The sequence below is a fragment of the Ammospiza nelsoni genome, chromosome 3, assembly GCF_027579445.1.
Source record: "Ammospiza nelsoni isolate bAmmNel1 chromosome 3, bAmmNel1.pri, whole genome shotgun sequence".
NCBI classification, from domain to species: domain Eukaryota; kingdom Metazoa; phylum Chordata; class Aves; order Passeriformes; family Passerellidae; genus Ammospiza; species Ammospiza nelsoni.
Window position 1 is genome coordinate 90719225 of NC_080635.1, and position 26490 is coordinate 90745714.

The window sequence follows — 26490 nt, forward strand, 5'->3', positions numbered from 1 at the left end:
CACACACGGTTGTTTTTAAATCTCTGAAAAGTTTGACACCCTATTGCTTTATTCATGGGAAAGCATATCAGCTATTTGATGAATTTGCTATCACATTAAACTGGGTATCACCTCTAGGAAGTCACCCCTTTATCTGCTATAAACAGAAGATGGGATTTACTTAACAAGTTGCTCAAGTCTAAGCACATACCCTCGTTTTGCTAGTGTGGGGACAAAGTTACAGCTGGGTACTCTTACACCACTGATGTGCAGAGGAAACAACCCAGAAGCAGCTCATGACTCAGCAGTCCAGTTCAGGGCACGGCCTGAGGCACATTAGGTGAATGGATCACTTGACCCCAGAGGATAACAATTGCCAGGATGGCAAAAAGCACTGCTTGGTGAAGCTTCACCCATTGCCCTGTGCCCAGTGGGGATGCTGGGCTGAGCAAGAGTCTGTCTGAGTTCCCTTAAGAGAGCCACATTCACTAAGGGATTCTGCAATCACTAATCCTCCAGTCATTCCCACTCATGGCTGATCTGAAAGACACCTTCCAGCTCAGTTAGCCTCTCTCTGCACTCAGGGCTCCTCTGACTGGATGCCCTGCTGGTGAATAAGCCCTATCCCCTGGGCCTGAAGGTCTTCTGCAGCCATAAATATTCCAAGTTAAAGTTCTTCGAAGATGACACACCTAAGTGAAAAGATTTACAGCTGACAGGGCAGGACACAGGCAGAAACTGAGTCCCTTTCCTCATCTCTGAAGTTAAAACAAAAACTGGGTGATGCAGGTTTTTGTTTTCTGCTCTTCAGAAGCCTGAAATTACCTTGCACCTAGATGCAGAAACTAAAGTCCACTTGATTACGCTTGGTTGTTTCAAAGGAGCAGTGCAAGGAATGCCTGTCTTCACACAGGAATCTAAGGCCTGTCTCTGCTGAGAGGAAAACACATTCCATCTATCTGGCTTTATTTCCAAAGTGTCATGGAGAAGTGTAGCAGTCAGAAATCCATTTTGTGAGGACAGACAAGTCATGCCACCTCTTTTAGCTTGTCTATTAGTTCACAATAAAGCTGACTTTCAGAGAATGTTTTGGTGCAAGGATTTTTATTCTTTCTTCCTCCTCAAATCTGAGTATCAACAAATGGAAACCTCTGTGCTTGTGCTGCCTTGTTTGAAGCACAAAGCTGTGATGCTGGCCAACCCTGCTGACCAGCTCAGCTTTAATGACATGGTCACACAAGAGCATGCAGTGCCATTTAAAGCTTCCATGACTCTCCTGAAAAGCTATGTGGGTGGCAGGTATGTAACCACTGCAGACTCATTGAGGTACAGTGCAGACTAATAGTTCACATTCAAAGGAATCCTAGTCAACATTTATAGCAATTATTTAGCATATAGTTAAGGGTCTGACCTCCCTTTTGGAATATGATAAAGGAATGTTAGACTGTTCTTCTATTTACTTCTCCCAGCTCCAACATTTTTCTGCATTAAAGAAGGGATGTCTGAGGATGCCAGTGCTGTGTCTCCTCCCCCTAATTCCCACTGTATCACAGTTTCATTGCAATATGAGGCTGCCTGGAAGGGACCTTAGACTTAAGCATTGGACAGGGGTCTCAGATCAGGGAAGACAATTTATTCCCAGGATAAAACCGTCACCAAGGCAGCAAGATTTTGCTGGACAAAGAAGTCCAATTTGTCTTTTAACTCAGAAATAGAAAAAAAAATACAGATAACATGGCACAAAAAGTTTACCTTTCATTTGAGTATTTCTGGGAAAAAAAAACCCAGAAGTATAGAAACCCAGTTAATAAATGCACTATTGTTAGCCTGGATCCCTTAGCAGGCACAATAGATGCACTGTATTTTCCATGTTACAGAAAAGGGCGCAGAGCACAATTATTTGTCCTTCAAACCTTGAGAGCTCTGGCAGTCACTGTACAGAGGGAGAGATTCCAGACATACCATCAGTGCCTCACCTGGAAACTCCTGCAAAAGATGAATTATTCAGCTGTTTTCAGATGAATCACTACTTAAGGCTCCCAAACAATGTTAACATTACATTACCATTTCAGTTAAAGGCTTTATAAAAGTAATCAAGAGAATTTTGCATTAATCATCCCTCTGAAAAAATCTGCTCAAAGCTAGACCCAGGACTTATCATAGAATCACAGAATCACTAAGTTGGAAGAGACATTTAAGATCATCAAGTCCAACCCATGCCCAAACACCTCAACTAAACCACAGCACTGAGTCCCATATCCAGTCTTTTTTTAAACACATCCAAGGATGGTGACTCCACCACCTCCCTGGTCAGACCATCCCCGTACTTTATCACTCTTTCTGTAAAAAACTTTTTTCTAATATCAAATCTGTATTTCCCTTGGCATAGCTTAAGACTGTGTCCTCTGGTTCTGTCAATGGTTGCTGCCTGGAGAAAGAGACCAACCCCCCCCTGACTACAGCCCCCTTTCAGGGGTTGTAGAGAGTGATAAGGTCACCTCTAAGCCTCCTTTTCTCCAGGCTAAACACCCCCAGCTCTCTCAGCTGCTCCTCATAGGGCTTGTGTTCCCAGCCCCTCACAGCCTCGTTGCCTCCTCTGGACACACTCAGGTGTCTCAACGGCTGTCAGTACCCCCAGGTCCCTTTCCACCTAGGCACACTCCAGCCTCACCATCCCCAACCTGTAACATTGCAGGGGGTTATTGTGGCCAAAATGCAGGACTTGGCACTTGGATTTATTAAACTTCATCCTATTGGACTCTGCCCATCCATTCAACCATTCCAGGTCTCTCTGCAGAGCCCTCCTACCTTCAAACAGATCAGCACACAATCCCGGCTTAGTGTCATCTCCAAATTTACTGATGAAGGACTCAACATCCTCATCCATGTCATCAATAAAAATATTGAACAGAACTGGCCCCAGCACAGACCCCTGAGGGACACCACTGGTGACTGGCCCAGCTGGATGCAGCACCATTCACCACCACTCTCTGGACCCATTCAGCCAGTTCTTAACACAGCAGAGAGTGCTCCCGTCCAAGCTGTGACTCAATCTATATCAAGTAGTTGCCACATATTCCTGCTGAGCTATGTTTCAAAAGAGCAGTAGTTTGGCCAGAGTTTGGCTATTTCATGGGATACCTAGATAGTATTTGGCTTGATAATAACTCAGAAACTTTAATTTTTTTAAAAAGGTAACCACCTCCTTGTACAATGTTTAGATGAGTCATTTAAACATATAGAATATCCCATCAGTATGCAAAAGCAAACAAACAAAACACAACAGCAAAAAATCCCTGGTGCTGTAATTTTCTCTTGACCTCAACAATTGTAAGAATCAACTGCTGGGCAGCAGCCTGCACTGATGGGATTCATCAGGAGAATGGGGATTCATGGAGGACTGAGGACTCAGGGAGGGGATTCATGCAGGACTGAGGACTTTCTTCTCAGTTCAGGCTACAGGAACTTATTCCAAAGTTATGGAACTACAGCTATCCAATAAATAGATGAAGGAGAAAATCTTACTGCAAATATCCTGCTGTATCTGACTCCATTAGTGCAAAAAGAAAAAGTTCCTAATAATAGGAATGTGGTTATTCTACACTTTGTAAATTAACTTCTCATTCTGCTTACTTTTATTCAGCTACAGGCTTCTCTGATGTACAAGGATGCTCTTAATTCATCTGTCAGAAAGGAAGGGAATGATCAGTGAATCAGACAGGGAGGGCAAGAGGACTTTTATCCACAGTACTCCAGAGCCCTCTCTGCAGTGTTTTTCCCATGTCAGGAAATGAGCTGAGAACCAAATAGATACCCTTGTAGTTACGTGCAGATTTCAATTATTCTCCAAAATTCTGGGGGTTTTTTTGGTGTTTTTTTTTTCTTTTTTGCCCAAAAGCAGTTCTATTCCCAATACAACCTCTCTCCCTTAAAGCAGCTATTAAGGCTTAAGACCCTGTCAATTTGTGCTGAATTCTTGTCAGGAAAACTCTTTAGAGAGCTGTGCCTGTTTGTAGCAATCTTCAAAAGCAGCACTAAATCAAAAGCAGACTGGAAAAAAAGTGGTATTTCAACATCATGGGATGTCCAATAACCTTCAGAAAACCAGAATCATTGCTGAAATAGCACTTCTTTCTTATCTTTTAGTTTAGAAATGAATTCTAAGACTTTTCTTTAGATATTCAGCACTGGCCAGCTGTGATTGTTTTTTCAATCTGGCATGTCAGCTGATCTTGATAATAGAAATGGAAAACATTATTTGAATAGAAAATAACTTGAGGAGGTAGGAAACTAATTTGTGAAATTACAAGTACACAAAACGTGACATAGAAGAAACTGTTCAACTATAGCAATAAAACCTGAATAAAGGATTTAGTGATGGTCATAAAATCCATCTTGCTGGCAGAAGAGCAGAAGTCCTATTCCTTAGCAAGCACAAACATTTGAGAAGCACCAGCTGGGCTTGCTTTGAATCAAAGGCATGTCTTGAAAAAACATGTCCTAGCCCTTTGCTAGGACAGTTTACCATGCTGACTCTCTCCCCAGCTCCTTCCCATGACTGAAGTGAAACTGGAGTTTTCTCCAAGCCTCTACCAAAGTATAAGCTGGAAGCCATACAGACCTGCAGGCTGACCCAAGTGCCTAACCACAGCACCAAGATCAGGAGCACTTTGGCAAGAGAATACCTATTCTTTACAGCTTTAAGGTACTTTGAAATGTGTTTGCTGACAGATCATTTTGAGCACAGTAAATCTTAACACCAGATTAAAAGAGTTTTCAACATTAATAAATGTAGCACACAAGTGCTCTCATGTGCTGCAGCATGATATTGCTCTACTGAGAAATATAATGAGAAGTAACAGCTTACAAAAAGCCCTGGTTCTGGGCAACTCTTTCGAGTTGGTTGCTTGCAACATCTGGAACTATTTGAAAAAAGCAGAAAGAAAATCCCTACATTCACATTGAGTCCTTGATGCCAAAGCTTTGCCAGTTGTATCCTCTGGCATTTCCTTGGTAACAGCTCTGTGTGGAGATCCAAGGATGTAAAACACATGACTATCAATCATGAGCATGTCCTGCTCCCTTGAAGTGCCAGAGGTAGTCATCATTTCAAGAGTCACCAGCCAATGCTAAAACGCCCTCATCCTGAAGGAGACTTCCTTTTTACACAACCCTGATTTTTTGTAAACATTAAGTCTCATTTTAATCAGAATTTCTTCTAGAGATACCTGTAATGATACCTGGAAGGAAGACTATTTATTAAAGTTACATACATCTTGACATGCACGTATGGATGGATACCTGCACATGAAGGAAGCAGCATGCTAATAGCTTTTTCAGTCTGAAGCATCAACCAAGAGCAGAAAGCTGTAAGAAATATCTCTTAGACTAGAGCAGACTAACTGACAGTTCCCAGAGTTCCTAGTCAATATTTACGTGTCTTTTAACTAGATAGCTACTTACAGTTGGCCACATTAGAAACAGAAACTTTATATACCTGACTTGGGCCTCTACTTATGGCAGACTTTCTTACATCTTTGCAGAATTCACTTACTGGTGAGCAAATCACCTGCCCTGATTTCTGCTCCTATTTTTGCCTTTCAGACCCTGGGTATTACCTTGCAGTCCAAATCTTCAGTCCCAGCTCAAGCAACAAGAGATTTCTCCTCACCCAGACATGGACCAAGAGAATGCATGGCCAGTATTTGGCATCTCATGAGAAGTGCCCTTGCAGCTTTCTTGGGGCTGATCAGGAGGGAAGAGAATCTCTCATTTTCATTCCTGCTGGAACAAAGCAGTCCTTTCATGGCTTTTATTCACTTTTTAGAATTCTTGGCTTTTGCAAGCCTTGTGACTCCTGCAGCTCCTTAAATCCCACTCTAAGTGTGGTGTAAGCACCTTCATCTGCCTTGATATGGATTCTATAGTGTTGCAAATCATGGGCATTCTGCACAAGAGACAAGAAGTATTATAGATAATCCACCACAATCTGAAAATCTGAGTTTGGTTTTTATCTCTGCTGTAGAATATTTGGCCTTGCTTTAGTAGAAAATTTGATTTGTTGTCAGGTGATCTTTTAGGCTAAAACAAATGTATTTAAACACAATATTTATGCACAAAAAAAGAGCACCCCATTATAGTTTCTATTACAATCTGATTTTCTTTGACTAGCTGAACCCCTGTGTTGTTCCATTTGAAAGTGAACAGGATTATTTTACTGAAACAAATTCTGAAACAGGTAACCATAGTTCATAATGCTCTTCTTTCAACTGAGTTTTTTTAATACTATTCCTCATAGTTAGTTCTACTTTAATACATGTGCAACATTATGCTATTTCAATCTTAAGCTCTCCCATAATGAACAAAGGATATTTGTTCTCAGAAACAGCTAAGGTGGGTCATCTCTGTAGCCATCTGGGTATGTTCACTTTTATAGGACAGACAAGGAAGTTCTTGTTTTACTTTTAATCTCTGACTTTAATCAGTTTTCTATGGGCTTTATCTTTAGTCTGGTTTCATTAATCTGTTTGAACTTCATGTAATTCTCTCCACTTGTGTGTCACCATATTCCTGATGTCTAAGCAGTAGTGACCTTAAAGAGCTGCTCCTAGCTCAATTTCACATCATTGCTCTATTCTTAGGCGAGTATAGCTCCTCCCAATAGGTCTCTCAATTATCAACTTAATCTGATTGTAAAATTCTTGGTTTATAGTGTTTGAAGGACTGAATAATTTGTGTTGATACAAGATACATCATATTAAGCTTTAAGCTTGCACATGCCAGGTTGAGAACTTCCAACTGAGAACTTTCACAACCTCTTTTCAAAGCTCAATTGGGATGGAATTAATTTAAAATGTAAGCACCTTATAGGATGAGATTTAAAAGACAACACATTAAGTATTGATACGAGTGTCTTTCATAAACACAGAATTCAGGATCGAGCTTTGACCTACACTATCAAAGCAGTAACTTACAGATTTAGAGAAATGGGCCTTTGGACTAAAGCAAGGATTTTCATACCTGTTCCAAGCCTGGTGACTCCACTTGTTGCAATTCTTTATTTCTGAAGACCTGCAAGATTTTCAGCCAGCTCTGAAAATTACATCCCCTTTTACTTCATCCTGAAGAATATCCTCTTCCTCCTAAAGTTAGAATTTTTGAATGAAGCCCACACTGACATTAAAAGCTTATTTTTCAGCTTTGTGGATGACCCTTAATGCACAAACTGCTCTCAGAAGTACCTGTGAAATTCTGGAAGGATGTTTTGATGAAAGATGACTGATCATTTCTTTGACAGTTTCTTACACTGGAGGTTTCACAGCATTCTAGACAGGCAAATAAATATAGAATACCAAAAGGAAGAATATAAGTTTACAGCCTGCTAAGATCTGTATCCTCTCTATACAAGACTTCTTCTAGAACTGTCTGGAAAATACCCACAATGTAAAACTTCCCCCAAAAGCTTGAGTTAATGACTCCACATCAATGGGTATATCTGGCAGTAAATCTGTTTATGTCCCAGTCAAGTAGGACCTGCCCAAGTCACACCTTAAAACATGAGCAGCAGATCAAACATTTACACAATACCTGACTGGAATGCTATTGTACTCAGGGCTTGCAAGAAATAGCCTCTTGCTTTGTTCCTGCATTGCACCCCCTACCTCTAATAAAGACATCTGTGGGTGAGGCAGTCATTGGACTACTTTGCTGGTCAAAAATTTTCTATCCCAGTGACTCAGAGCAGTCTTGCAATGAGCTGCAGAAGGGACTTTTGAGCAGCATATGAAAAAAAAAGCTGTTTTCATGTCTCATTGAAGACTTGGGTCTAACTAGAGGCCTGCAGCTGAAGGAAAGATGTTTGCCTCTTATCTGTACTGACAGGCAGAGAAGAAGAAAATACAACAGGTAAGAAAAATGGGCTATGCATACAGTGTGAGGTGTATGTGTGAGGGGAAAATAAAGCTGAGAGATGACTGTGCACATGAATATAACATGGAGCTGCTGGACCAGGTCCAGTGGAGGGCAACAAAGATGTTGAGAGGACTGGAGCATCTCTCTTACAAGGAAAGCCTGAGGGAGCTGTTCAGCCTTTAGATGACTGAGAGGGGATCCCATTAATGTCTATCAGTCTCTGAAAGGAGGGTGTCCAGGAGGACTGAACTAAGCTCTTCTCAGTGGTGCTGAGCAATAGGACAAACAGCAATGGGCAGAAACTGATGGGCAGGAAATTCCACCTGAACATGAGGAAGAAATTCTTTAGTGTGCAGGTGACCACACACTGGAACAGATTGCCCAGAAAAGTTATAGAGTCTCCCTCACTGGAGATATTAAAGAATCATCTGGACACAATCCTGTGCCTTGTGCTCTAGGATGACCCTGATGGAGCAGGGAGGTTGGACCAGATGGCCCTCTGTGGTCCCTTCCAATCTTACCCACTCTGTGATTCTGTGTGACTCTGTAATTCACTGAAGAATTCCCACAATTTCCGCAATTTTTTTCAGAATTTCTGCAACTTTTTGCACTTTTTGGTACTAGTTCTGGTTTCTTTGACTCTGACTATAGGAGATTAGTCAAAGCCACTTAAATATTAAAAAAAAAAAAAAAAAAAGTTGAGGTTGCTGGTTGCTTTCCTGTGTGCACATAGAGTGACACTGCAGCACAGTCCCTTTCAGGGAGAGGGAGAAAGCAATTCCTCCAAAATATTCAAGAAATCCCTGCCTCCAGCATACATTCAAGAGGGTGGCTTTCCAGTGTTGTAAATCCTTTAGCAGACACACCACTTCTGGTCTACAGACATCAGATTCTTCATTAAGATATTTGCAAGGAAAGGGCAAAGGAGAAAATTTTGCTATCCTTGATATAAAGCCATACTGATACCCACTGACATCCAGCTTTTCCAGCACATTTTGGGGTGAAGCCTGCATGACTTTTTACCGGAAGGACAATATCCACTTTTAAAAGAATTCAGTAGAAGGTGCTGTAAGAACATTATTGCCAGGAGCTGTCAGCATGTTTGAACTCAGAAACTCCTCAATGCCATATGTTGGATTTAACATAAAACATCATGTACAAGAGGCCTGACAGGAATCTACTGAGAACCAAGAAAAAGCCACCACCTAACACCAGCTGCCATCCTCCTGTGGGGTTATAATGGTTCTTACTGTTCCCCTGAGCTTTAGATAGTATTTTATCCCTCATGTTTTCCAGCCTGCTTCCTGTACCAGCATTTGGGTAAGAACAGATAAGTAAATTGCAGGAACACAGATCTTTTTGTCCTAAGTAAGGCTGCAAGGTAATTAAAATAAGATTATTTTATGTTACAGATTACAGTATCCAAAAAAGTAGTTTTTTCACTAGAACAGAAAGATACGCAGTTTTAGTATTCTTAGAGGAAGAACAATTTTATTAAAGGAAAAATAATTTTAGTAAACAAGAGAAAAAAAGATGCAAGCAGCAGGGCCTTTAGAAACTTAACAGGGCTTATGGACTGCGACCCTTATTATTCACTTACAAATTTGTTCAGTTCTCTCAAGAAGTCTTTCAATACCATGTATGTCCTTTTACACTGCCAGACTTTCAAGACCCACTCCAAGTCACTCAACATATTGCTGCTTAGATAGAACCAAGCACGGGAACAGATGAAACTGAGGCATTCAGGCTTTTACAGTATTAGAAGCTTTTTGTTCAGGAGGATTTTTGAACCATGTACATTCTAACACCTTAACCTTGGATTTAAAGTTAAAAAGATTGGGGGCACTTACTGAAAAGACCTCTGCTAGTGTGGTCTGTGTAGAGAATCCCAGGATATTTTCCTTCTGAATGGAATAAAAGAAAGTTTTGCTGTCTTTTTGGCAGCTTCCCAGGAATCCTCTGGCAAGATCACAGTGGTCCCACATCATACTGGAAAGGAATCCAACTCCCCATTGTCCTTGGTGAAAGCCCTGCAGAGGATGGTCTCTGCAGAGCTCAGTGCAGAATTGGCAAGCCTGCAAGAGCATGTGTCAGAGCTTGCACAGCAGAGACACAGATCAAGGCCTCAGTCACAGGGGGGCACCTCTAATTGACCAGCAATAATGTCAGGGAATTACAGTTCATGTCCCATATGCAGCAGACTGGGTGGCTGGTGGTTTCTGTAACATTGCAAGGTTTCCAGCAAAGCCACCCAGGAACTCTCCAGTACCTGCCAATAGAGCCCTTTTGGGCAGCAGAATTAAAAGAGTAAGAACTTACCCTTGGCAGCGAAGTTAGTAATTCTAAGCTTTCACTTACAAAGCTCAGCTTACTGAACTGAACCCAGTATTACTGCCTTATCTGTCATGCTTTGAAACACAGTTTCTTTCACATGGTTTGTGAGATGGAATGGGAATTTTCTGCTCTTGACTACAGCAATCATTTTCATTTAATGTAGTTTGTAACTGATGAAAAGATCAGTCCAGCTTGTGATGGAGATCAGATTTCTCTCATTAACAAATACAGCATTCCAAACCATTTAGGAGTCTTTATCCAGGAGAGGTCAGCAAGCCTTCTATAGAAGCCATCTGTTTAACAACCAAGAGATGGATATTATTGAATACATACCTATATTCTTGAATGCTAATCAGGTTCCATTCTCAACTATCCATAGACAAATTACCATTCATATTTAATCAGTACCAAAATAGAAATGGGAAACTAACACAAGCTGGTTACAAGAATAATAATTTCACAGCTATCTTCTGATATTGATTAAACATATTAAGAAATGGGAAGATTTTTCATTTCTTTGAGCTGGCACCTCTTCCTCATCACAGTGATGGCATGATTTGTCTTTGCTTTCTGTTTTTTCATTGGCCCAAGGATGCAATGTATAAATACAGATTAAAGTCAGAAGACAAACACATTTACAGGTTTGGGGTTTTTTTTTCTGTTGCCCTGTAAAAAGAAACACACCTCAGGGAATTAACTTTAACCTAAGCTCATTCAAGTTATTATTCAAAAGTGACCACTAATGTGACTTTGAATTTCTAGTGGGGAAAGAATTTTAACATACACACACCACGAAACAGTCAATCTCACAGATAAGAGAGTTTAGGAGAAGTTTAACACAGACATTACAGCATCAGCCAGTTTCTCCTCTGTATTCTCCACATGACTAATGATAATGCATTAAACATGCCAGCAAGCATTTACCTTGTTCTCTATTGAATCAAGAGCAAAGATCCTGTTTTATAAAAAAGACCTACAAATATATGTGTTGACTGAACTCACAACTCTCTCCTCTTAAAATGGAATTCATTATGTGAAAATGTGGTCTTACTTGAAAGTAATGCTAATGTCTTTTTAGCAAGGTGAGGGTACTTTTAATATCTGATTAGGAAAGTGAAGGAACTTAGTATGTTTTCAACATGTAACTCCTAATCTAGAATAATTTTCCAGTTTTCATAAAAATAACTCTCCTTTTGTACAAAGGGGGAGAGGTTGTACTAAGAGTTACTCCTAAAGGATCCTCTTTAGTGCTGCCTTGCAGCCCTAGAGTGAGTACCTTGAGGAAAACTGACACTTGAGCTCCAGTGCTGACCCAGTTGACATTTATTTTTATACTAGCCTTGCCAGTGCTGGAAATATTTCAGGTTTTAGTTTATGCTTTGACATATCTGAGACACATGCACTGTGGCTCTTTGGGATTAGCAAGTTTGCAGGCCTCACATATTTTATGACAGCTTATGTAGCATTTGACAGCAACTCTTCATAAAGGTCTTCTTCATAAGAGCCATAGGCTACACTTTTTTTTCCCCAGGACTGCCCATCTTTAGATGACTTGTATGCATGTTCAACCATGGCAGCTCCTACTACATCTTCGCAAGAGCCTCCACAAGTTTCTGCTATGGATTTTTCATACTTTTTCTGCTGAAGTACCAGGTAAGCTGTATAAATATTTAATTTGTAACTCATTATCTAAGGTGTTACTATAAAGACTGTACCACAGCCTTGGTTATAAAGTGCCTGAAATACTGTGAGCCAGTGCCCAAAAGAAAATGTGCTCTACTTTTATGTAGCTAAATGAGAATTGTGAGAACATGAGCTTTGAGAGTGCAGTTGCCCAAAACCTTCTGTGTTGGTTCTACTTAAAAAACTAATGAAAAGGCTCAGAGAAGCATTACTATTTCCCTTTGCAGTACCTTTCCAGTGTTACACCTGCCTCTTTCTCAAACACAAAGGGCTCTTGTGTATTACATTTACAGGCAATTTTGATTTTAGACTAAATAGGATTCACTCACATTCTCATAGCCATGGATTCAGAAGCAAGAACATGCTTATGCCAGGTAGTCTGACCAGGATTCACTGCAGTGACACAGTGGACAAAGGAACATACCTGTGGTGATGTTGTCATCACATCTGGGCTAGAAGCCAAGTCAAAGGCAATGGGACACAAGCACAGCAGTGACTCATAACCACTGCTTACAAGATCAAGAACACTTCTGTTTGAATTCCTGTGTTATGGAAAAGCTCTTGAGTGTCGCAGAATTATGCTTTGAATGTAGAATTTATGGTTAGGGAGACCTTCTAGCTAGCTTACTTAACAGGTGTTGGCATCTCGATTCCTCCAACCTGCGGACAGTGAAAGTCACAAGCAAAAAGTGCAAGCATTTGGTGTTCAGAAGGAAGATGTTAAGCCTTAGAGGAAGAGGTTGGGAGCTTCAAGAGACAATTTCCAAGGTTACTTAAAGCTATGTCTGTATACAACAGCTTATGTAGATCAGAGATCAAGTCAGACTGGAAATGTAAGAGAATGTGTATCGCACTGAACATTATTTTGAGAGTCGACTCCTCAGTAATTTTCTCATGACAGCTCTAAAGATTTAAAGCATTTAAATATTCTAGTTCAGGTAACCTAAGAATTAATCTCCTCTTATCTCAATGACCTTTTTCAAAAGTCCCTAAATTTCATTCCTGTATATGAAGAATGTGTTTATAATACAACAGTATGCAGAAAACCACTTTCCTCAAAATACAGGAAAGATACATTCAAGTTGAGATCATTACTGATACTAGAAATGTCCTTTGTAACAGAAAAATTAGATGCAACACCTGAAAGGTCACTAAATATGAATGGTGATGCTGTCCAGGTAGAAGCAGGAGAGCAGAAAACAGGAAAAGATGGATTCATCTAGTCAGCTGACCCAGAAATAAGCATATTTGGCAGACAGACATACTTATTATTTTAATGGGAATGTGACAGAAGTACTTAAGGTGCTCACTAAAATAGCTAAGTGTCTCAGCATCAGATTCCTATCAATATAATGAATTGATAAAATTGTTCAAGGTGAAGTTAAAGGCTGAAGGTCCAGACCACTGACTTTTAAATCCACATTGAAAATCAGAACTCGCTATAAATCCAGATTATAAAACTCATAATAAAGAGGGACTATCAGAAACATATCAAAGATGGTTAACACCTTAGGTATAGAGTCAAAGTGGGTCAGATTCCAGCCTCAGAGTTAAACTACTCTTTTACAAAACCTATTACTTACAGTACTTGGCTAGACTCAAAGTTAAATTACTCTTTTTCTGAAATCTAACTCCTGTAATGTGCAGCACATCAGGTAAAAAAATCCCCAAACCTCCAAACCCCAGGTATCATTGTGGGATACCACAGGCAACACAGGGAAGGGACTGCAGCTATTATCACTAGCAGATATAGCACCCAGAGCTCTGCAATTAATCTGACATCAGCAGTTTAAGTTGCCAAGAAGCCACGAAGGAAAACAGAATGAAGTGGAATAGCCAGCAATATTCTGTTTATACTGTGGATTAAATTTTGGAATAAACACATTGGAAGTGCCTGTGCCTTTTGGAAAGCTGACTTGAAGAAGGAACAATGTAATCTTACAAGAAAAAATATGGAAAAATATGGTGCTCAGACACCTTGATGAGTAGGATTTTTCCCTAGTCACTCAAGTTTTAGGAAAAGCAACAGCAGACTGCAGCTACACAGTGGAAAAGTCCAAGTATACAAAAGAAAGGCAAGACCCAGCAATAGGAATGAGGCTTGGGGTTAGATTACTAGCTGTTGTTAGTCAAGCTGTTTATCTTACTCTTGGTTTGCTCACAGATCCAAAGACAGCTAGTTGATTGCTAGTCCCAGTAAACTGCAAGGAAGGCAGCACAGGTTTTCTCACGTCTAAGGATGTTGCCATCATTGTTATTGGCTCAGTCCTCCTTCCAGGATTTGTCTTTCTCTCTGGTCACTGCTGACACATGTCCAGGCAGAACCCTGCCTACGTATCCCCAGAACATCCATGTACTGTACCTACTAGCCAATATTAATGCCAGCTGTTCCAATATCTGCATCTCCCACCAGACACTTGCTGCATTCTGCGATCGGTCACTCACTTTGTTTTCCTTCGTCTGTATTTTAAGTAGCAGCAAATGTAATGCTGCACTTGTGTTAATTAAGCCCAGAGAAGGAAAGCACACCAGTAACTCCAGTCCCAATGGCTGGGTTTCCCTCAGTGTGGCTACCCCTCCACCCAAGCACAGCCACAGTGCATTCATTCTGCGCTCTGGTGCCCGTCGGGCGCTGCGGCTCCTTAATTGCCTCACACGCACAGACAGCGTGCACTCACACTCCAAATGCTACCAGCCTCATTAGTTCCTTTCACACTTCATTTCTCCATGTGAGGCATTCAAGGGTTTCACAATCTGCATATCTTCCTTTTAAGATGTCACAGAGCTCTTCTGCAGACCTTTGAGGGATTAACAAGCAAGATGTCTCTGTTTTATTAATTAGCTGCTTCTCAGCCATACTCCACAGCTCTCTACTAGTTCAGCTGCTCAGCTACAGTGATTAGACAATCCACTTTTCAGTCTTCCACAACACTGCCTTAGAGAGAATGTCTGACTGTTCCTAAGACTGTGGTATTTTCTGGCAATTATCAGATATCTCCTGAATGACTAATAGAGAAATCCTGCTTTCTGTATTATTCACTGCAGCATTACAGCTTCCCATTCTAGGCTTTGTCTCATGCACTCTGCTGTCAATATGTGCCATCACTGGCACTCGAGCGTCCAGATATTATCTGAAAGATTCCTTATTTGCATCATTCAGACGTAACAGTCATAAAGAATGACTCCCTCAGAATCAGAGTTGCAAGTAACAAGGGTAGTGCTACTTCTTATGCTGCAATACTTCTCAAACAGGAACAAACTCAAGCCAACAAACACATGCTGTCTCTGCTTCATGTAATAGAAGGCTTGCTTGGATGTCTGAGCCCACAATTTTTTTTAGCTACCAGCAGCTCATGTACTCACAGTACCTGGCATGCAGAAATCTAAAGAATACGAAATGGCCTTTTTTTTTAACATGCCAGTCAATCATAATTAATATTGCGCAGTGAGTACAACTACAAGGGAAAAAAAAATCTCTTAAATCGCACTTAATTACTTTACTTGCTAAAATATTTCCTTGAAATACCAAATAGTGTCCATGGTGAATAGCCCTCCAGATGCCATAGCAGTCCTACTGCTTGCTATCTTGTCTATTTATCTACATTACCAAGCTACTCATTTAGGCCAAGCTGTGGCTTCTTTCATGTCTCCGAAAGTAAGCACATAGACCTAAGAGGACATGCTGTTTCTAAGTGGAACAAACACACCTTCAACTTAACACTTGAAAGCAGTAAAACAAAATGTTTTTCCCTTCCCAAGAAGCACTGAGAAGCAATGCCAGGGTCTGACAGACTGTTATGAGCTGTATGAGCCATGCATACACCGCTGAGTAAGTCCCTCCCAGAGCGTGCCAGCAGCATGGATATGTACAGACACAGCTGGCCAGATCTGAAGCTCCTGATGCCTGTCTCCAAATGTGCTTCCAAAGGCTGCAGATCAAGAAAGGCCTGGGATTTGCACTCACCAGGACCCTTGGTCTTGTCTGGATGAATGAGGTGCCAAGGACTAAGGTCCACCACAGACAACACCTATACCTGTAGCACCTAGGGTTTGTATCAGTCCCTGCCACTGTATCCCAGATAAAAAGTGGGCTAACCCTTTAAGACAGGGTGACTTCTTTCTTCTGTGTGATCAGTAAGGCATTGCAGAATGATGATTATATTATGCCCTCCCTAGCAGAGAAGATTGGATTTTTTCAGCATGGATGTAAGAGGGAAATGAACATGGAATATCAGTTATCCACAGAGCTTCCATAATTCAGAGAGGTAAGGTTTTACAGACATGTCAGTCAGAAATAGTACCAGTGTGCCAAATATCTGTTTGAAGTATTTTATATGAATTAAACTGTTCCACAAGAAAGCAATGACTTCACTGTCCTCACTTCTTAGTTTGGTAGAGTGATGGACTTTGAACTATCCTACACTTAAAACCCCACTTCAATCACTCATGCACTGATGTGTTTGCTTAAGACAGATGATGAATAAATTTTCCACTACCAGCTGTCCAAGCTCACTGTTAGTTAGCACTTAGCTCACTAAGGTTAACACACCTTTTAAGATGAACTGCAAGAAACAAATGCCAACAAATATAAAACATGCAATTACTTCAGTCATATCTGTCTCTTATTTTGTTTCAGCTATAGAATTCTCCACCTGGGAATTCTCCCCAGCCCTTAGTCCCTGGAGCCAATATTATCAGGGCAAATGGTACACATTCAAATCCTGAGCACTCAGGTCTATGAAAATATGTAACACTCTTATCCCAAGTAACTCAATGGTTAAACATGAGGAACTAAGATTCTGCCAGCTATTGCCAGCAGATATTATGACAACAAGCGAGAGAGCTCCCTTGGAAAACAGCTCCATAAAATGGAATGAACTCTGTTGAAAACTTAAGACCACTGTAAACCTCCCTGCTTTTCCTCTTCAGATGCCAAGTGCCTTGCTCTGACTGCCTGCAGTATAAACAGATAGCTATTTAGAAACTTGTATAAAATAAAATTCCAAAGCAAACACTCCAGCAATTCTCTGTGAGCCATTCATCATCTGGTGGGAGGCTGCAAGACTAGGGATGGCAGGTGTCAGACGCGCTGAGTAACGCCTGCCCGAGGAGCGCTCACGTGCTCGGCAGTGAAAAGCCCCTGAAGTGGTGCAGAAAGCAGGAAGGCTCAGATCCAGAAGGAGCTCTTTGTGTATTTCAGTCTTTTCTCAGATATCCAAAAAGCCATATAAGGCATGAGTCAAGCATATAGAGAAACATAAACCTACAGTTGGCATGCTTCATTTAGGAATATATGGTATGTTGGCAGTTTTCCTTCTCCTCATTTAGGGTCCAGAGCCAGTCAATCTGTTATACACTTTCCTAGCTTTGATGGACACAAACCTTCAGGACAGATTTAAAGTTAAGCCTGCACTTTATTGCCCTTAGGAAATGTACCTAATCATGAAACAAGGCCTGACAATGAACTTACAATGAAGTCCATAAACTTCATGCAATAAGAAAAGGTAGTGAAATGTTCTGAAAGTGAATTAAAAATCCAGCCAGCTCAAGCTCACATCTCATCAAGCACAAAGCCAGTCATTTTTCAGGCTAAGTACTTCTTCTGGCACTAGAGTTCAACTCTCAGGTGAATAAAGGTCCTGGCTATGGCAAGCATTAAAAAATCTCCAAAAAAATTCAAACTAAAGTTATTTATTTATTATTATTCAGAGTTACAATCTTGGTTGTCAAGCACTCAGTTCTGTCATGCTGGCTATTTCCGCAGAAATGAAAGCATGTTGTGCCTTGATGACACAGCTCTTCCCCTGTCCATTTTATCAAGCAGTGAAGAGAAAATAATTGAAAAAGAGAAGGCCTCTGGCCTTCTGGGTGTGTTTCACACTGTGAGTGTCAATGCAAGGCTGAAGCTTCATGCCCCCAGGCATGCATGGCACTCACCCTGCTGCCAGGGCTCTCAGGACATTGATAAACTCTTGATATTGCTTAAATCAGAAACCAAACATTCCTCTTCACAACACACACTAAAAAGCCACGCAACACATGATTTCTGCAAAACTTTACACTGCTGATCAGAAACTTCTAAGACAGTCAGACACAGCATATACTTCAGATTCTTCCTAGATCCTCAAACACATGAATGCTACCATGAGCCCTTCCTCACTGAGGTTATCATTGTGGTATGCCATGAAAAAATCAAACCTCAAGAGACTGTACAGAGCTTCAGTCTAAGGTCAGGAGCCAGAATCAGGTGTAAGGAGGTGAGATTCAGGATTAAATGTCCCAGCTGTGTCCTGTTGAAGGATGATGGGATGATCTGTGCAAATGTTAAGTCAAACATAGTTCTTACCTAACTACTTGAGCTTCAGAAAACATTTGCTAATGGTCTTGCAGCTCCTTTGCCTTTCACACTTCATTATGCCCAACTCAGAATGCTTCATGCACTGCAGAACAGCTGATCTTTTTCCTCCCTGAATATACTGGAGTTACTAATATGCAGCAGTTCTTTCTTACTAAGATGTTAATGCATTCATGACTGGCCAGAACACATAGAAGCAAGAGGACTTGGGGTTTTCCTAAATCTCAGATTGCAATAAAAGAAAGGAATTTCAGAAATTAACTTTCCCAGTATCATACAATGAGTTTAATGCTGTGTTCTGGAAGGTTTATACTCCTGAATCTGATCAAAAGCAGCACTGGGAGGTGGTGGTATCCTTTTTGAACACACAGCACAACAAAGGAATCCAGATCAGAACTTCTAATCATTGTGATGTTCCAGTGTCATTCTGTAATAGTTACTAGAGTGTCAGAACTCTACTCCTGACAGATTTCATTTGCAGGCAAAACTTACTGTTGCTACAGAAAACATGCAAGCTAGTAAAAGGAGAAAAATCATTGGCAATTGTTTACCAAGTTAGCTGAAACGTTTGCTTTCCAATTAGGATTTAAACATTCTGACAATTCAGTAACAGCCAGGAGACAGATGATAAGGGAGGGTTTCATGAAGTGACCCTTTCCAGCCTGAATGCAGCTTCCTATGTAGCAACTGTTACTGGGGAAGGGTTGGTTTCACCCACAAAGAACTAACTTTCCCTGGTAATAGTTAAGCAGCATCACAGTAGGCTTTGGCCCTTTAATTGTATAATTGCTTTTTGTTGTTGAATACCAACAAGTATCATTCACATCACATAGTCTAAGGAGATCTTAGGAACAGCACAGCAGCTACAGTTTTGGATATTTTAATCATAGCATTTTGTTGCTCTTCTTGGTAAAAGATGTGAAAGTCAGCAGACAGTAAGGAACTGGCAAAAACTGCAAAGAGTCTCTGCCCAGGAAATAATTTTGACTCATAGTTTTTGTCAAGCCAGTTATCATCCTTTATGATTATCACTATACTGAAGACTGAAATTGAAAAACACAGAACAAAAGAAACTATACTGGTGCTGTGTGTTTGTTCTCCAGACACATAAGGAGAAACACCACAATGCTCACCAGAACTGAGCAAACAAATTTTGGTATCAAAGTAATTTTGTTTGGGTGGGGTTTATTTTTCCTTTAATCCCTATACATACATTGTTCTTATGATAGAAATCAGGAACTTAAAACAGCAAATGCCTGTGTTGATACTGTAACATTTATTAACTTACCACATACCTCTCTGTATTTGCAATGCTCTATCTCTTTTTTATATATAAATTGTGTATCATTAAGAGTTATCTGTACAACAGCTGCCCAAGAAATAAAAGGACAAATTTAAATATCCATTCTTCCTTCGACCTCACAGTTCTGAAGTAACCTAGTCAACAGGATTTGAGTCCAGCCAACATTCAAGAGGCCCTATCTCAGACAGCTTTTGTAGGAAGTGTCACTGGCATGTACATGCCTACACCCTGTCCAGGTCAGTATCTTTTATGCCTCCAGTCCTGCTTTCTTTCCCCCAGTAACTGCCAGATCCATATTCACTTCACAAAAAATCTTGAGAACACAAATCTTGCATTATTCTCAAATAAGAGAATGGGCTTTCAATTCATCTGCAGACATCTGCAGAGGATCAAAGCATGTATTCCAGAAGCCTATAGAAAAACAGATAAAAATACTTACTTGTAGCACTGATTTGGGAATAATTTAGTCAAATTCATGCAAACATATGAGACCTGTGCATTTTAATGAACTGAAAAGAGCTAAAATCCTGCGCAACATTTTTAAAAGAACAGATTTATTCTGAAGATCCTTCACAAACATACAAAAAAATACTCTGCAGGATATGCACAGCAGGTGAGAGTCCTGAATATTTGATAATTTCACCGAGAAATTCCTTCACAAATCAAAAGGCAAGTAGTTTCCTCACCTGCAAACTTAGATTTGCCCAGGAACCTTGCTTATGTAGGGCAGCAGGCTCCCAGAGACAGAGAGGAATCTGCTTTTAAAGGCTGCAAAAACACCCCTTTTACAAAAAAAAAAAAAAAAAAAAAGCTTTATTACAGGTAGAGCTCACTTCCCTTCTCAGGAAGGAGGCAGTTTAACCAAAGCTCCGCTGAATTTAAGATACAGTTAACTATAAAACATGAACAGGAATAAAGTCACAGATTCAAAGTGAAGGACTTAGAGAGAGACACAGAGAAATCCCATGGTGCAACTGCTGTCCCTCAAGGCAGCCAATCACTTTTATCTTCAGTACCAAATCTTTTGATAAAACCCAAAGCAACTCCCAGAATGGTAAAGCAGGAGTTCCTGCAGGTTTCTTCTCTGGCCTGACAGAAGCCACCTTGGTTGGAAGACGGTCGACAAAGAGGTCTCTCAGCTCCCTGGGAGCCCTCGTTGGGTCTGCAAATACAAGAAACTGAACGGAAAGCTGCAACATAAAATCAGTAAGGGTCTATGGTAGAAACAGGCCACAGCCTGGAATGTGTCCTTCCACCACATGTTCTGGAGTCTGGTTAATGGGACACTGTCTGGAGACATCAGGCACCCAGAAGCAGCTGGGAAGCTCATGGGAGAAGGACTCAGTGCTGGAACAGGAAGACACCTGCCTGTACAGTTTGCTCAAAGGCTCACAAGGGACCACCACATGTGCTAGGAAACGCCACAATGCCCACCCACCCTCCAGCCACACTCACAGAAGTACCTGGGGATTTTAGACTTTCCATTCCTTATTCTGAGTTCAGTAACCTGCAATAAATTAACGTCATATAACGTACTTTGCAATATAGAGAAATGAAATTTTTGAATGCAGTTGAAATAAAACCAGTTCTGCTGACTAGTCAAAAATATTACACATGCTCTGGCCAAGCTGGAGCTGAAGCTATCAACTGGCAGGCAGAAGCCAGCATGCTCACTGATCTGTCATATGGTGCCAAACAGGAATAATAATGGCTGAGTTCCTTCTATCTTTCTCTTAACAGAAGTACTTGTTTCACTTTTTCTCTATCTGGCTACTGATACACCTTTTTTTATTTGTTAGGAAGAGTAGATTAGGCATCCAAGGATTATTTTGGCCAGTATTTTACAGTTTCCTTTATGAAATAAAACTGGTGACCAATTGTTTTATCAGATCTTCCTTGCCTTAAAATTAGTTTACTTGCACCACTGTTATCAACAGATCAAGATATCTACTTTTCTTCTCAAAGACAATATATTATTCATTCTGTTTAAAAAAAACCCAAAAAACATAAACCCCTGACTTCATTTAATCAGAGCAAAGAGAAAGCTGAACAATCATGTCAGTTTCTAAGGCATTTACCAGCACTGATAGTACAAAGTGATTTCATGTCTTCTGACAAAGATCTCTGGGGAGATCATAGAGGGCAATTCTTAAAATCACTTTTATTTTCAGATGTATCTTTACTGCAGTTTATTTGTACAGGCACAACATTTTATAAAGGATTGAACTGGATTAAATAGCAAGCAAGACATTTCTCCATTATTTCAAGGGACAGAGAAGAAAACAGTAGTTGCCTGGAAAAGTTCTGTGAGTGATTTACTGATTTCCTTTCTTACATTCTCAATCCCACTTGGAAGTTTTCCTCCTCATGTATCTGGACCCCTCACTGTCGATTGCTTCATAGAGGTCCTTTTTATTCTCTGCTGTTGCATGCAAATAACCAAGGTAGGCCACACAGAGGCTAATTGCTACCAGTCCAAATGCCATCACAGGTTTGTTCTGACAAGAAAAAAATGTGGTAAATGTTTTTAGTCAAAACATTTTTCATTAAACTCAAACATTACATTTGTCTATGTCAGCTTAGAAACTGAACAGTAAACTATTGTGACATCTGCAAAAAATCATCACTGCCTTCTTGCAGACTGAATTTTCTGACAGCAAAAGGAATTCCCTTTGAAAAGGAAGATTCTTTCTGGAGACAGAGCAGCACATTGCTCAGTACTCTCTATTTTGCTGGTTGGAAATGCTGACTGAGTATAAATGAACAAGATAAAATCAATTACTGAAGGTCTCCACTACAAACTTTTAACAGAATTCGGCTGGATATTCTACTGGGACAATGCACTCTGGTCCTGCTTGATTACAATCCTCTACATCTACTTTTATTAAATCTTTACTTATTATATGCACAAATTTTCAGTCATTTCTGGGTTCTGCAAATGCAGATAAAACCCAAGTATCATCAACTTAATTATAAAAGGAAAATCTAAAATATTGAAAAACTATCAAAAATCAATTCACTTCATACCAAAAAAAGTTTGTATTCTATGATTTGTTCCCTTTTAAATATTAAAAACAACTCCTGTTGTTTTTATTACTTAATAATAATATTATTTAACCTGTCAATTACATGGGTAATATACCTCTAAACAGGTCTTTCTGAAAGCAACTTGGGTAGGTACAAAAGAATCAGACAATATAGCAATGAAATATAGAATATAGAAATGCAACAAGCAATGTAATGTTCTGTGCTCTCCACAGTCAAGAGTGGAAAAAAGTAAAAATATTTTTAGTTACATTTCTGAGTGCTTTGCATGACAAGAGATGGTTATATAATGCCCAGAGAATTGTAATGATCACTTTAAAGCAACTGTATCTCTTCAAGCATATTTAGTTTCGCTCAGAACAACTGTCTTACAGGCTTAATGAAAAGCTCTGGGTTCACAGCTCGGAAAAGCATAGTTGTCTGAACACTCCTCAGTCCTGGTTTTCTCTCTTTGGGTGTTTCATTTTCATTTGGAGGTTTGGTGGAAGACATGTTGCTTAATGTTGAATATTTCCTAGAAGTAGAATGAAAAACAGGTGTAATTTCTGTAAAAAACCTGGAAGAGCTGCATTCACTGAATGCAAATTCACACTCAGTTTGTCTTACAGCATCAATTTCAGCTGGTGTAAATATTACTGATCACCTCTAGTGTCATCTAACATTCCCAGCTTGCACACACTAATTTTTGATCTTAATATTGTGCATCCTAAAATTAACCTTAGGAGATTCACATCTTCATACAGCAAATCTAAATCTCTTGATAATGGGCTTAGGGTTTTTCACTTGTCTTTGACTAATGCTTTAGCTACCTGTGGACCAAACAGCATCAGTCTTCAGACCACTGGCTAAAAAGACAATTGTAGGAAAAAATCTTCAACAAAAAACCTTCTGCATAACAGGCCAGCCCAAGCACCACTGTAGTGCAGTCACTTTAGACACCCACCCCAGCAAGTCCAGCACTCAGGTCTCACTTTTGCACTCACTGGGCAAACGCCTTGGGCTCAAAATGAAAGAGGGGAAATTTCAGCTACTTAGGATATACAAGAAATTCTTTATTCAGGTGGTGGTGAGGCACTGGAACAGGTTGCCCAGAGAAGCTGTGGATGGCCCATCCCTGCAAGTGTTCAAGGCCAGGCCGGATGGGGCTTATGAGCACCCTGATCTTGTGGAAGGCGTCCGTGTCCCTGGCAGGGGCGTTGGAACGAGATGATTTTTAACCCAAAGATGATTTTTTTCCAACCCAAACCATTCTATGACCACCTGAGCAAAGGTGGAAAAAACACGGTCCTGGCTACCCCTGATTGCTGAGGGGCAGAGGAGACACGGGTGCTGGGGATCCCCTGGGAAGGGAAGGGCAGCGCAAGGACAGTCGCACAACCCCATTCCGGGCGGAGAGGGGGCTCCTGGCGCCGCCACCGGGTCGAAGGGGGCAGTTTGGCCCCAGTTTGGGAGAGCCCAGTGGGAACTCCCGGGACACCGGGGATCTCCCCCCGTTCCACCGCCTCACGGAACGGCGCGGCCGGAGGCGGGGAGAGCGATACCGCCACGCGCGCCACCCCGCCATAGCCCCCCCGCGGCTACTCACCGCCCGCAGCCAGCGCCGCCTCCCCGCGGGGCCGCGCTGCGCCTGCGCGCTGGCGCCCCCTCCCGGGCGGAGGCCGGCGGCGCGGGCCGGGGGGCGGGGAAGGCAGCGGGTCCCACCCCGCCCCTGCTCTTCCCTCAGCGTGTGGCGGCGGGGGAAGCGCGTTGTTTTTGCTGGGGTCTGCGGAGCTGTTTGCGTAAGTCATAGAACCATCAAGGCTGGAAGAGACCTTTCAGGTCATTCAGTACAACCGTCCACCCCGCACTACCACTGTAACCCATAAGCACTAAATCACCCAGCGCTAGATCCAGAGGGCTCGTGAACTCCTGCAGGGATGGTGACTCCACCGCTTCCCAGGGAAATACTTCAACGCCTGACCACCCTAACAGTGAAAAATATTTTTCTAATGTCTAATCTAAACGTCCGTCCCCTCTCTCAGTTCAAGGCCGTTCTCTCTAGTTCAGTCACTGCAGGCACGGCAGAAGAGACCGGCCCCAAAACCTTCCAGGGAGTTGTGGACAGGGATAAAGGCCCCCTCAGCCTCCTCTTCTTGAGAATGAACAACCCCAGCTCCCTCGGCTGTTCCTCATAAGACATGTTTTCTAGTCCTTTCAAGAGCCTTCTTGCTGTTTGCTGGCCACACTCCAGCACCTCAGTGTGATTTTTAAATTGAAGGGCACAGAAGACAACGCAGCATTCCAAACTAATAAGTGTGAGACCGGGGGAGGAGCTGGCTGGATCGGACGGGCCCTTCACTGCTGGGCCCGCTCCTAGCACCTGGCCATGGTCACCATGGAGTCCTGCCTTCATCCTCTCCTCAGCCTCCCTGCAGGACTGAAAGACGCTGTGGAGGCTCCCTTTTAGTTGTGTCATTTCAAGGCTGAACAGGCCTTGCTCCCTCAGCCTTTCCTTGTGAGAGAGATGCTGAGGTCCCTAAGTCATCTTTGTTTCCTTCCACTGGACTCACTCCAGGAGCTCCATATCTCTGAGGAGCCTGTTCTAGGCTCCTCATTCCAGCACTTGGTCCCAAGTGCTGGAATGAGGAAGATTCATGTAGAGACAGTCTCTGGAGTACAGTCGACTGAGCAGGAAAATATGCTACAATTTAAGTGTCCAACTTCTGTTGTGTAGATCCAAACCCAAGATGTTGGGTGCCTAGAAACCCCTGGTTATGTAAATGCTGCTGTGTGATAATGTTTTGTTTCCTTTTATTTGTAAACAGTAAAATTAATAAAATTGCTTGAAGTCCAGAGGAAACAAAGCCTGGTTGCCTCTGACTGCTTGTGCCTTCTTTTCTATCTTCAATGCCACTGGGCAGTTTCAGCCATATTATAAAGTAGGGGAGAAAATTGAAATTTTGGAAAAAACAATACCTGTAGGGTAAGGAGGGACACAGATCAGTGCTCCCTTAGGTAACTGGCAGGCAGAACCGAGATGTGATGGACAATATTACAGTTTTAGCAGCAGTGAGCTGCTGCATTAGCACATGTAGCTCTGGACTCACCAGCCCTGGATCACACTCCTCTGTACCTGGAGGGTGAGTGAGGGGACTTTGGTGGAGTGTCTGCTTACTGCAGCCAGGGAGGCTGGAGGGAACAAACAGAAGTCTTGGTCAGCAGTGGATGAACGCAAGCTGGCAGTGTGCCCAAGAAAACCAGTGGCATCCTGGCTTGGATCAGCAATAGTGTGGCCAGCAGGACCAGGGCAGTGATTGTTCCCCTGTGCTCAGCACTGGTGAGGCCACACCTCGAGTGTTGTGTCCACTTCTGGGCCCCCTCACTACAAGAAGGACATTGAGGCACTGGAGCATGTCCAGAGAAGGGCAAAAAAGCTGCTGAAGGGTTTGGAGCACAAGTCCCATGAGGAGACACTGAGGGAGCTAGGGGTTTTCAGCCTGGAGGAGAGGTGGCTCAGGAGGGACCTTATTATTCCGTACAACTGCCTGAAAGGAGGTTGTAGTGAGGTGAGGGTTGATCATTTCTCCTAAGTAACAACTGACAAGACAAGAGGAAATGGTCTCATGTTGTACCAGGGAAGTTTGGATTTCACCGGGAAAATTTCTCCATTGAAAAGATAGTCTGGCATTGGGACAAGCTGCCTAGGAATGGCTTAAAAGGCATGTGGATGTGGCAGTTGTGGGCATGGTTTAGTGGTGAAAACAGTGACCCTAGGTGTACAGTGGGACTTGATAATAGAAATAATTTCCCACCTTAATTATTCTATAATTCTATGAAATGTAGAGGTATCCAGGCTCACAGAGCTTCTTGTTCCATGTTTTTATTCTGCAGTAATCAAACT

At 41.6% G+C, this 26490-nt stretch overlaps 1 protein-coding gene across 1 annotated transcript; it reads right to left on the reverse strand.

Moving 5' to 3' along the window:
- Positions 1-21701: 21701 nt before the first annotated feature.
- SMIM8 (small integral membrane protein 8) lies at positions 21702-24286 on the reverse strand. Its single transcript, XM_059468660.1, has 3 exons — positions 24196-24286; positions 22983-23124; positions 21702-22063 (listed from the first exon to the last, which is right to left on the reverse strand). The coding sequence occupies exons 2-3, from the start codon at positions 23100-23102 to the stop codon at positions 21905-21907; spliced, it is 279 nt and encodes a 92-aa protein (XP_059324643.1). The 5' UTR covers positions 23103-23124; positions 24196-24286; the 3' UTR covers positions 21702-21904.
- Between the last annotated feature and the right edge of the window lie 2204 nt (positions 24287-26490).

Bases quoted from the DNA above. Each gene is read 5' to 3' on its own strand.
- SMIM8 (XM_059468660.1), bottom strand. From the start codon at position 23,102: ATGTCTTCCACCAAACCTCCAAATGAAAATGAAACACCCAAAGAGAGA. The intron at 22,064-22,982 runs GTAAGACAGTTG...TTTTCTTGTCAG, and splicing joins CAGAGCTTTTCATTAAGCCT to AACAAACCTGTGATGGCATT.